The following is a 13,226-nucleotide window of genomic DNA, read 5'->3' on the forward strand; positions in this document are numbered from 1 at the left end:
CCACTATTGGCTGTACCATGTTTGAATCCCTCCACTCAGGTTTCTGCCCCGCCACCAAAACCGATCTTATCAAAATCACAAATGACATTCTATGTGACTGTGACAAAGGTAAACTTTCCCTCCTCATCCTTCTCGACCTTTCTGCAGCCTTTGACACGGCTGACCACACCATCCTCCTCCAACACCTCTCCACTGTCATCCAGCTGGGTGGGACCTGCACTCACCTGGTTCCATTCTTATCTATCTAATCATAGCCAGAGAATCACTTGCAATGCCTTCTCTTCCTACTCCTGCACAGTTACCTCTGGTCTCCCCCAAAGGATATATTCTTGGCCCCTTCCTATTTCTCATCTACATGCTGCTCCTTGGCAACATCATCCGAAAGCACAACGTTAGTCTTCACATGTATGCGGACGGCACTCAGCTCTACCTCACCACCACTTCTCTCAACTCCACCACTGTTGCTAATTTTTAAGACTGCTTATCCAACATCCGGTACTGGATGAGCAGAAATTTCCTCCAGTTAAATATTGGGAAGACTGTAGCCATTGTTTTCAGTCCCCACTCCAAACTCCATTCCGTAGCTTCCCTCTCCCTGGCAACAGTCTGAGATTAAACCTGTCTGTTCACAGCCCTGGTGTCACATTTGATCTGAGATGAGCTTCCAAACTCACATTCATGCCATCACTAAGACCACCTATTTCCACCTGCGTAACATTGCTCGAATTTGCCCCATATCAGCATATCTGCTGATGAAGCCCTCATTCATATCTTCGTATCTTCCAGACTTGACTATTCCAACACTTTCCTGGCTGGTCTCCCATATTCTACTCTCCATAAACTGGAGGTCATCCAAAACTCTGCTGTCCATCTCTTAACTCACACCAAGTCCCATTCCCCTCTCACCCCTGTGCTCACTGACCTATATTGGCTCCCAGTCAAGCAAAGCCTCAATTTTAAAATTCTCACCCTTGTTTTCAAATTCCTCCATATCCTCACCCTCCCTGTCTCTGTAATCTCCTCCAGCCCTACAACCTTCCAAGATCTCTGTGCTCCTCTAATTCTGGCCTCTTGTACATCCCTGATTTTAATCACACCACCATTGGTGGCCGTGCTTTCAGCTGCCTCGGCCCCCAAGCCTGGAATTCCCTCCCTGAACCTCTCCATCTCTCCACCTCACTTTCCTCCTTTAAGATGCTCCTTAAAACCTACCTCTTTGACAAAGCTTTCGGTCATTTGATCTAATATCTCCTTTGTGACTCGGTGTCATATTTTGTTTTATAATTCTCCTGTGAAACCCGTTGGGACATTTTATTACGTTAAAGGTGCTATATAAATATAAGTTGTATCCTCAGCTACCCCAATCCTAAACCTCTACACCTCAATCTCTCCTCCTTTAAGATGCTCCGGAAATCCTACCTCTTTGACTAAGCTTTTGGCCACCTATCCGAACATCCAAATTTTGTTGATAACACTCCAGTGTAGTGCCTATGTTAAAGGAGCTAAATAAATGTGGGTTGTTCTTGTTGTTCCCTTTAACTGCTTGTATAAGATCAGTGACAGATGCTGAGACCCCTCTATCTGCACGGAGAGCGGTGGTTTCTGATAACTTACCTGCCGCCTGACATGCTCGCTGCTTTCTCCGGGCATGTTGTGTGCGCTCTTGATTAAGCTCTGAGCGATGTGAAAGTAGTAGACGCTGATGATGCCAAGGGGGATGAGGTAGTACACCAGGAATATCAGCACTGAGTGGATTTTTGGGTGCAGCTTGTCGGACAGTGGGTATGGAACACAGGCGCTGAAGCTTTCATTCTCCCCATTGTGATGCTGCACCACCTGTGAGTACACAGCCTCGGGAACAGCTAGGACCATGGAGATCATCCAGATGGTGACCGCCTTAAGACATGTGTGAAGGACTGCACTGGACGCCTGGATGTCCATGGGATTTACAATCGCCTTGTACCTGCAACAGAAATAAATGCACAAACATTGACTTTACTCATTATTACATAATATTTACAACACAGAAACAGGCCATTCAGCCCAACAGGTCCATTCCAGGGTTATTGCTTCACACAAGCCACCACCCACTCTCTTTTGTCCATCCCAATCAGCATATCCTTCCATTTCTTTCTCCCTCATGTGCATATCCAGCTACCCCTTAAATGTATCTATACTATTCACCTCAACTACTCCTTGTGGTAGTAAGTTCCACATTCTCACCACTCTCTGGGTAAAGAAATTTCTCATGAATTCCCTGTTGGTTTAGTGACTGTTTTATATTTATGAACCTTATTTCTGTTTTCCCTCACTTCACTTACATGGATAGATTGGAGAAGTGGGACTGTGCTCCTTAGAGAAATTAAGAGGAGATTAGATAGAGGTGCTCAAAATCATGAGTCGTCTCGACAGAGTAGATAGAGAGAAACTGTTCCCATTGGTGGAAGGGTCAAGAACCAAAGGACACTGATTTAAAGTTATTGGCATAAAAAACAGAGGTGACATGAGGAAAAACTTTTTTACTTAAAAAGTGTGTTTAGGATCTGGAATGCACTGCCTGAGAGTGTGATGCAGGCAGATTCAATCGTGAATTTCAATAGGGAATTGGATATTTACCTGAAGAGAAAAGATTTGCAGAGCTACGGGGAAAAGGCAGGGGAGTGGGACTAGCTGTGTAGCTCTCGCAGACAGCCAGCACAGACATGATGGGCCAAATGGCCTCCTTCTGTATTATAACCATTCTACGATACTCCATCAGACCCTTTAGTAATCTTAAATATACTTACATAGAATTTACAGCACAGAAATGGGTCATTGAACCCAACTGGTTCCTGCTGGTATTTATTGCTCCGCATGAGCCTCCTCCCACACTACTTCATCTCACTCTATCTGCATATCCTTCTGTCCCTTTATCCCTCATGTATTATGGTTGCCAAAACTCCAGAATTGCCTTGGAGTCTCCAGGAATTAAAGATTAATCTCCTGGACATTGGTGTTAGCAACCTGGGACAAAAATTACAGGGACATTAAAATACAGATTTTTTTCATTTTCCTTGAAGTCTTTTGTTTATTAGTTCTAAAGATATTAGTGATGGGGAAAACTGCAGTTTAATTGGATGCGGCAGCTAGAGGAGGGAGATCATGTGATGAAACCTCCAGGAATATGTTCAACCAGAGTTGGCAACCCTATTTACATATGTAGCTTCCCCATAAAGGCAGGGAGGACGGTCAGTCCATCTATCAAGAATAGCCAAAAGTTTTTGATTCATCTTTTTAAGTATTCAAAATGTGTCAGTGAATTAAGTCATCAGATCAAGGCCCAATTAAACTCCTCACATTCTGCCCCCTTGTCCATCCCCAACTCCCTTTGCCCCACCATTGGTGACTGGGCCTTCAGCCGTCTTTGCCCAAGGCTTTGTAATTCCCTTTCTCTGCCTCTCAGCTTTCGCTTTCAAATTAACATTCAAATCAAACTTAATGCAAATGAACTTTTTTCATAAGATGATTCCCCTTCTTATTTCTTAATCTTAATCTCTAACAAAAAAAGGATTTGCATTGATATAGCGCCTTTCATTTCCTCAGGACATCTCAAAGCGCATTAAAGCCAATGAAACGTTCAAAATCTTGAGACGTCTAGACTGAGTATATATAAAGAAACTGTTCCCATTAGTGGAAGGGTCGAGAACTAGAGGACACAGATTTAAAGTGATTGGTTAAAGAACCAAAGGCGACATGAGGAAAAACTATTTACGCAGCAAGTGGTTAGGATCTGGAATGCACTGCCTGAAAGGCTGGTGGAGGCAGATTCAACCATGGCTTTCAAAAGGGACTTGGATAAGCACCAGAAGGGAAAAAATTTGCCGGGCTACGGGGAAAAGGACTAACTAAATTGCTCTTACAGAGAGCTGGCCTGGGCTGGATGGGCTGAATGGCCACCTTCTGTCCTATAACCATTCTTAGATTCTATGAAATACTTTGGAAGTGTAGTCACTGCTGCAATGTAGGAAGCACAGCATCAAAGGACCCTGATTTGAATATTAAACAGGCCTAGCACTCAACCCAGGAGAGAGCTGTGGCCAACAAACAGGCCCTGGGATGATAGGCCTCTGTCATCAGAAGGAAGGCAGTAATTAATTTCCCCACAGTTTTGGGGGCACTGGTGCCTCATTTCTACCAAGCAGAAGGCTTCAAAATCAGCTCTAGTGACTTTTCTCTGCCATGTTATGTAGTACAGTCTCTCTGATCCACAGTTACTAACCTCTCTCTCATATCATTTCTCCTCTCTAATCTTGCAAAGCTCTGGTCTGCATTCCTCTGAACACCCACCCACCACCACCACCTCCCCCACTCCCCACCACAGCCAACCCTCATTCCTCCTATGCAGCAAATGCATCATCCTTTGCACTCTTGCACCTCCCTGAATCCTCACTAGGTTGAAACAAAGACTCATTGTACTTTCCTAATATTGGCATGAAATAGCGTAATAGCTCATAATCAGTGAAAAAATAAATTTAGCTTAAATATCGGAAAGAATTTATTTGCATAAAGGTTGGTAAATGGCTGGAATAATTTGATTAGATTAGAGATACAGCACTGAAACAGGCCCTTCGGCCCACCGAGTCTGTGCCGAACATCAACCACCCATTTATACTAATCCTACACTAATCCCATATTCCTACCAAACATCCCCACCTGTCCCTATATTTCCCTACCACCTACCTACACTAGTGACAATTTATAATGGCCAATTTACCTATCAACCTGCAAGTCTTTTGGCTTGTGGGAGGAAACCGGAGCACCCGGCGAAAACCCACGCAGACACAGGGAGAACTTGCAAACTCCACACAGGCAGTACCCGGAATCGAACCCGGATCCCTGGAGCTGTGAGGCTGCGGTGCTAACCACTGCGCCACTGTGCCGCCCTGATCTACCAAATGAGATAGTAGAGACCCATAATTTATCATAATACTATTGGGTATTGGGCTTGGAGAGACAGAATTCTAGGATGACAAGGTTTGGTGGGATATATCTTAGATTCCCAACTCAATTTTCACCCAGAAATTCAGATCTGTGGAATTCAATAGCCTCGCCTTCCTCCTACAAGCCTTTATTTGTTCTCGGGATATGAATGACACTGGCAAGGCTGGCATTTATTACTCATCCCTAGTTGCCCCTCAAGAAGGCGGTGGTGGGCCTTCTTGAACCAGTACAGTCCTTATGATAACCTAGGTTTGGAATCACATAACCAGTACTTAATTTATCACACCTCCCCTACTCTTTCCAACCTTGGTAGCCTCATGAATTATTACATTTTGTAGGGGATTGTCATTTTGTTTACAATTTTTCTTTGCAAAGTAAGTTCAAACAGCCAGGTGCTGGAGTAGTTAATAAATGTACATTCAATGAGCAGACATTTCTTCATATAATTCCTGCGGCAAAGTGAATATGTTGCAGCCATTTGTACTATGTAGGTGGTACATACAGGGTAATTAAAATTATTTCCTGCCTAAATACTAGGGCATGATTTGCCATTAATTTATATTTTAATTTACCGCCTGCAGTTAGTTAAATCGGTCCTTGGAACATCAGATGCAATCAGGCAAACGAAACAGCTCAACAAGACGTGAACCACGTGACGTTTGCAATGAGCCAAGAGCTATCTTCCATAAAATGGTGCATAAAACTCCACTGAGGTGGAAGCTACTTATTAGGCAGCATGAATTTCAGTGTGACTGAGGAAAACCTGTCTCAGTAACTGTTATGTTTAGTTTAGTTTAGTTTAGAGATACAGCACTGAAACAGGCCCTTCGGCCCACCGAGTCTGTGCCGACCATCAACCACCCATTTATACTAATCCTACACTAATCCCATATTCCTATCACATCCCCACCTGTCCCTATATATTTCCCTACCACCTATCTATACTAGGGGCAATTTATAATGGCCAATTAACCTATCAACCTGCAAGTCTTTGGCATGTGGGAGGAAACCGGAGCACCCGGAGGAAACCCACGCAGACACAGGGAGAACTTGCAAACTCCGCACAGACAGTACCCAGAATCAAACCCGGGTCCCTGGAGCTGTGAGGCTGCGGTGCTAACCACTGCGCCACTGTGCCGCCCTTATGTTAAAACTTTTTTTAAATCACTGTTTCGGCTCCAGCTGGATAACTGTGTCCAATTCTGGGCACATTAGAAAGGACAATGAAGACCTTGTGGAGGCTGGAGAGGGGAAGGAGATTTCCTGGAACAGTACCAGAGATGTGGGAATTCAGTTGTATGGAGAGACTGGAGAGGTTGGGGTTGTTCTCCTTAGAGCAGAAAATAATAAGGAATGATTTAATAGAGATGTTCAAAATAATGAAGGGTTTTGATGGAGTAAATAATGATGGCGTTTTACTACAGGTGGAGGATGGGTCACCAGACAACACAGATTGAAAATAATTAGCAAAAGGACCGGAGGGGTGGGGAAAGGAATTCTTCTTTATGCAGCAAGTTGTAATGATCTGGAATGCACTGCCTGAACAGGAGCTGAAGCAGAGTCAATAAAAACATTCAGAGTACTTGACAAGGGAAAAATAATTGCAGGGCTATGGGGAAGGAGCAGAGGAGTGGGATATTTGGACGGTTCTTTCAAAGAGTTGGCACAAGTACGATGGGCCAAATGGCCTCCTTCTGTGCTGGATGATCTGCCAATTCTAGAAGCAGCTACAAGCTGCAAAAACTGAACAGTGCAGGAACCAGCTTCAGGTGGCTGAAGGGATTGACATCCATCGAGTATCTGAGCAGTACCAACAAGGTCTCAGGTTTGATGCTCGGTTTGAGGTAGCTAATCAGGGTAGCAGTTGGGGTGGTGCAATTGTCCTCAAGATCCCTGGGGAGGTGAAAAGACCACCGTGGTTCATGCCTCTGACTGAAATCTACCAACTGAGTCACTCTCCCATTAAAGGCTCCCATATACTGGCATTCAGTGAGGATAGAATCAGCCAGTGCCTTTGATGCCTCTAAGGTCAAGTTGCCTACTGATACTGTCAAGGCTCACACCTGAACATTTGCCAGCTGGACAAAGTACCAGCAAGCAACTGGTGCCTGTGGAACCATACCCTCGTAGGAAGCCAACAGCACCCAATGAAGGGGAGGGGAGAAAGTTGATGAGAGAAAGCTTTAAGAGTGCAAGGAGAGAAGTGCAGAGAAATTTCTTCATGCAGAGAGTTGTTCGCAAAACACTTTGCCACAGGGAGCAGTTGATGTGCAGACCATTGCATCTTTTACAGGGAAAATTAAATGGCAGGAAAGACAGGGGAGAGGGGGTCAACAGGATCCACTCCAGCAGAAAGAGCTGACGGAGAAATAACAGGATGAATAGCCACCTTCTTTGCTGTAAACCTCCATGGAGCCACGATACAAGGACAGTAAAGTTGACCATCTCACTAAATTGGCCCAGCTCATGATTGAGGAGAGAAGTAACTCCGTACGTTATTCAGATTCTTCTCATTGAATTATTTTAATACTCTGTGTCCTGCCATTGACTCCTTTCAAGATATTGATCAAATTTATACTGATATGAGACTATTCCATGTAAAGAACATACCAAGGGATGATTGATGAGATGAAATGAATGATGTGATTTATAAAGAACCTGTGCATCATCAGCAGAGAATTCTTATTTACATTGCCATTCTTTCCTTATAATAGGAAAGAGCCGTTAGGACACTAGGACCAGCATTCCTGAAAATATGTGTCAAGAAGACAGAGAAATCCTTCATCTTAACTCCCTGTCAAGGAACTGTCTCTGGTTTATCACCTAGCTTAAATCTAAGAGTGACTGATACTGGAGTTAGACTGAAACAGTCTTACATCACCCAGTTCAGATTGACTTCAGGTTTACCTTACTCACCTTTACATAGGATACCCACAAGATGCTCAGTGAATGAATTAACCCTTTCTCACTAAATTAAAGACATCATAAAGCAAATCAAGCACTAGCAATTGTTTATTAATTTATTGTCAGGAAAACCCTATAAGCCAAATTGGACGTATTAATTTCAGCGGTTGGAAACTTACCTTAGAATCTTATTGGAAAAAATCCTACAAGTTAACTTTTAAAAAACTAGCAGCTAAGATGGCCACTGCAATTTACATTTGAAATACCAGGAGATTGAACTGGAGACAAAAAGTCTAACAAGAAGCCCAGCCAGAACAATGCTTTGGCTAACTGAGTAGATTAGCCAGATCAGCCTCGTTAGTGGGACATTCCAAACCATCTCCAGACATTCATAAATGTGGACATCCCTCCAGGGGGTAAACACTGCCAACCCCACCTAAGAGAGGTTTTGGGTTTTAGACTTTGGACCTTATTAAAAACAAAGGGGAGTGAGAGAACCATGTGACCATCTGTTCCTCTCTGAAGAAACTGGAAGTTTGGTTACACAGACAAGGAGACAGACTGTAACCGAGTGGACAGCAGCACAGTAGGCTGCTGCTCCCCCGTCTCTCTCTCTCTCTTCTTCTCTCTCCCCAGAAAACATCAAATGAAAAATGAAAACTGTGTGTGACTGGGCACCCTCCAAGCCTACAGACCACTACAGCCAGCAATCAGGGGAAGGGAGCCAACTAAAGATTCTGCCTTCAGGAAAACCCCGAGTGAAGCAAGCCAGCCAAAATACATTTTGACCAACCAAGAGCTTCAAGAATACATCTTCAACCGAGGACTACTGGATCATCCACTTTACAGACAGTAGTTAAGTTCCATTTATTCTGTATTTAATCCAACCACCAAATCTATTTTCCCTCCTGTAATCTAATTGTGTGTGTGTGTGATTCTTGTGTGAATGTGTGCAGAAATTTGTAGTGTATTATTAGTATTTTAAGTCGGGTTAGAATGTTAAGTATAATAAACTTACCTCTTTCTTGTTTAAACTCAGGAAAACCTGTCTGATTGGTTCTTTTGCAATCACGGTAAAGGATAAAGGTAAAACACTCACAGAGGTGGTAAGCACAACCACTGTTTAAAAGGAATAAACCCTGTTGCGGTCAAGTAAGAGGAAGGGCAAGAGGGGAGCCTGAGACCCCTTTCTCACCTGGCCATAACACTATAAACACAATGAGTTTACAAATAATTAATGAATATAAATTTAGACAGGTTCACCTAGCACTTCAAATAATAAAGGTTATAAAGACAGTTTGGTGTATTGTCATAATTCAGCATTAATTGGTTATTAAATTATAGTTAAGATCAATTTCTGAGGCTATTATAATTGAGAAATTAATGTAGGATTACAGACTCTAATCCATCAAGTGAGTTTATGTGCTGGTGGCTAGCAATGTTCCAGAGCTGATACAACCTTGTCCTTGTGGTTGAGTTGACTGCTCTGCTTCCTTTGGACATTGGTGACAGTTTGTGGGAGATCGCGTGATAGACCTCGATTCCTCTGAAGCCATTTTGCACACTCTCAGCAAAGTTGTACGGTTAGGAAATACACCTATCTCTGCCTGTAACTGGCTGATAACGGTACAACCTGACTGTTTACCATCTTCCTCTTTGTCTTGGCCTCTTTAGAGACATGCTTCTACATAGGCTAAGTAAAGATTAAGTAGAGATACATGTGTCAGAGGAGTTAACCTCTTCTGGTGACAATCATTTCCAATAGGCATGCAAAGCCCTTAAACTAAGTTATTGAGATGGATACCTAGGCATGTCAGATCACACATTTACTGCCTAACTCCCCAAAATTTCTCTAACAGAGGGTCTTACACAGATCCAAACATGGCATAACATATTTATACCCCAAAGACTGGGTGCTGGTGTCCTCCATCCTGGTCCTCCAACATTAGTGGGGAATATTTTGTTTACATGTGCAGGCTTTCACGGGTTTAATTAATATCAGTCTGTTGGATTTCCCAGCATTCAATTTAACTACTCATTCAATTCGAAGGACATATTCTTGACAATTCACAAGGTATTCACCTCCGCCCCCGTCCCCGCAAGAGTTCACAATCTATTAAAGTCATTCAAATTTCTGACCTTATCCAAGAGGTTTTAAGACGAAGTATGAGGGAGAAAGGAATAGAAGGATATGTTGATAGGGTGAAATGAAGAGGGATGGGAGGCGACTTGGCTGGAGGATAAACACCAACATAGACAAAAGCAAAATACTGCAGAGGCTGAAAATCTGAAATAAAAACAGAAAATGCTGGAAATACTCAGCAAGTCAGACAGCATCTATGGAGAGAGAAAACGGGGGGTATTTTTACCTACCTGACCTGCAGGGTTGGTCAGAAAGTCATGGGGAGCTGGTGATTCAGGATTCTCACATGTCACTGACATCACTGGTTGGTTCCCTGACACCACCTCCAGTCAGTTGGTGGAGACGGCACCAGCAGGTGAGTCCGCACCGGGATGGAGCCAAAGGATGTGGGGGGTTCAGTTCCCCGGGGGTACAGGATAGGAGGTGGGTGCCCAATCATGGAGGCTTCTCAGGCAAGCTTCTAGATCAAGAAGGTAGGTATTAAGGCACCTACGCCCTCAGTCTGCCAAGTCCTCACCTTGATGAAGCTGTCAGGTGTCTCAACGCTCAGTGAGAGTTAAAATTGAAAACTTGGACGACACTAATATTTAAAGTTCCAACATGTCTCCTTGGATTGGGTTAGTTCCCTGTCCAACCTTCGGTTTCAGTTAAAGCCTGAAATGGGCAGACTGGAGGCAGGTTTGGGTCGGGAAACAGATGTTTCAGACTTTAACTCCACCTCCAACCTCACCAAACCCGCCCGTTTCTTTATTCGGTTAAAATTTAGCTGTACATTTCCGGTCGAAAACCTTCCATCAGACGTTTTACCAGTTCTGATGATAGGTCAATGATCTGAAACATTGTAGTGTTTCTGTCTCCACAGATGCTGCCAGACCTGCTGAGTATTTTCAGCATTTTCTGTTTTCATTGCCAACCTGAACAAGTTGAGCCAAGTTTCTGTGCTGTGAATGTTTGTGAAATGGGATTCAATTTATCTACAATGAAGATAACAATGAAGAGTGAGATGAAGGATGAATTATTGATATCCATTCAATAGTAGTGTATATTACAAATGAAATTGATTTGTTTTTTAAAACTGGGCACTGAATTGAAGGGAGTAAATGCTGGAGCTACACAGCAAGTCAGTGAGTATCAGAATGGGAAAAGACAGATTGATATCTCTGCTGTAAACCTTTCATCAGAATTGGTACTGCACCCAGCCCACCACTGATGGATTTTCTGGGCATTTCCAGCGCTCTCTGGTTTTATTACAAGCAGTTTATATTTTACACAAGATAGTAAGTAAAGTGACCAGTAAAAAAATCAGAGGACCCAGCGTCCTTCTCCTTTCTAATAACCCATGTAACCACAATGGGTGGAATATGTTGCAGTCACAGCACCAGAGGCAGAAATTGGTCAAATATAATTGTAATTTAATTCACTGGTCTGAAATGTGTGTTGGGACGTTGATGGTGGGGGGGGCGGTGGGTGTGGGTGGAGGTGGCAACAGGTTGTGGGGAAGAAGCGGGGGAGAGAGGTAGAGTTCATATTCGGAGATGATCCATTACGGAAAGATTGCATCCATATTCCCAATCGGAGAGCAAATGTGTTCTCAAATTTCCTAGGGGGAGATGGGAGTGTTTTTGTTTTCCTGTGGCAAATGTTTGTGTGTGTGTGCGCGTGTGTGCGTATATGTATGTGTGTCATTTTGTGTGCGCATGCGTGTCTACGTGCTTGTGTCTGTGTTCCCAAGTGGTCCTGGAAGTGAGGTTGTTGCCTCTGTTCTTTGCTAGAGTGCAAGAGATTATGTTGTATTCCTTCATGCACTGTGTTTGTCTTTGTGGCAGATCTTGGTGTGTATTGGTGTGTCTCTGGCAATGTAATGTTACTCTGGGTATATTTTATGTCCCCAGTGATGACATGGCTACAGGTCCTGACTGGTGAGAATCTGGATGTGACAACATATCAATGCCACTTGTAACTGACCTGTAGTAATGATAGATATCTGGAGCTAGATATTAAAAAGGAAACTTTCCAAGGCTATGGGGAAATAGCAAGGAGTGGGACTAATTGGATAGATCTTTTAAAGAGCTAGCATAAGTATGATGGACCAAATGGCCTCCTACATTGCTTTAGATTTCAATGATTCTATGAAATGTCTAGGAAAACTTCTACAGGTGACGTCCTTCTAAGGTCCCCATTGGTGGTCAACTCAACAATGATCAGAAACAGTCACCCTGGCTCATTTCTGCTGTCTCTCCTGGAGTGCTGAGGCCCATTACAGTGCCCCAGCTACCATCTTGATTGATATATGCACACACCCCACACCCCTACACACCCCTACACACCTACAACAGCATACACACACATCCCACGCCCCCATACCCACCCATACACACCCACAAACTGACCCACATACAAACCAACATACACACCAATAAGGACACAGACCCACAGCAACACACAGACATGCATACACATATACAGGCAAACCCCCGCCACACACACACACAAACACACACTCATTATAAAATAAACAGTTTGGTGATTTGCTCCAGCAATCAGCACAACACAATCCATATAAACAACATGAAAGAATATCAGGCTCTGACATCTGGCAAAGCAACATCAGTTTATCAGTCTCCAGGACACCAGCCGGCACTCACAGCTGCAGTCCACACTCCATACTCCACAAGCAATCAAAGCTTCATCAGTTGTACAGGAAGCTCTGTGGACTCAGCAGTTATGATTAAATTTATTGCCGAAAACATTTTTTACAAAAGTAACATTGGCGAGGCGGCCGGTGTGGGGGGGTGGGGTTGCTGGTGGGAAAGAACAAGGCCCAGTCTATCTACTGTCACTGGTGGATCCCCCAAAGCCCTTACTTGGTTCAAGTGCAGTGTTTTGAAAGCAAGAGCTCACATCCTCTGGGGAAATGAACCTGCTGTGAAAGACCTTCTCTCTGGACTCAGCGACACATGCGGCAGAATTAAAGGAATGTACAGCAACAAAATATGGTCTAAATAGCTGCCTGCCTGCAGGATATTTCACCAACTCGGTTCAGCAATCTGCTTCCTAAAAGGCAAATATTTTGTTTAGCAAACCCTATGCAACTTTGCACCACAGTGCACTACGGCACGACGGCACAGTGGCGCAGTGGGTGGCACAGTGGCACAGTGGGCGGCACAGTAGCGCAGTGGGCGGCACAGTAGCGCAGTGG

The 13,226-nt window shown here is 43.8% G+C and overlaps 1 protein-coding gene across 1 annotated transcript in view; it reads right to left on the reverse strand.

Annotated features, from left to right (window-relative positions):
* Positions 1–13,226, reverse strand: part of nmbr (neuromedin B receptor) — a 36,715-nt gene that overhangs the window by 15,978 nt on the left and 7,511 nt on the right. The window contains exon 2 of the mRNA XM_068045708.1: positions 1,615–1,963. Within this exon, the coding sequence (XP_067901809.1) occupies positions 1,615–1,963 (349 nt within the window). The remainder of the gene's footprint in view (positions 1–1,614; positions 1,964–13,226) is intronic.

The sequence above is a fragment of the Heterodontus francisci genome, chromosome 13, assembly GCF_036365525.1.
Source record: "Heterodontus francisci isolate sHetFra1 chromosome 13, sHetFra1.hap1, whole genome shotgun sequence".
NCBI lineage: Eukaryota > Metazoa > Chordata > Chondrichthyes > Heterodontiformes > Heterodontidae > Heterodontus > Heterodontus francisci.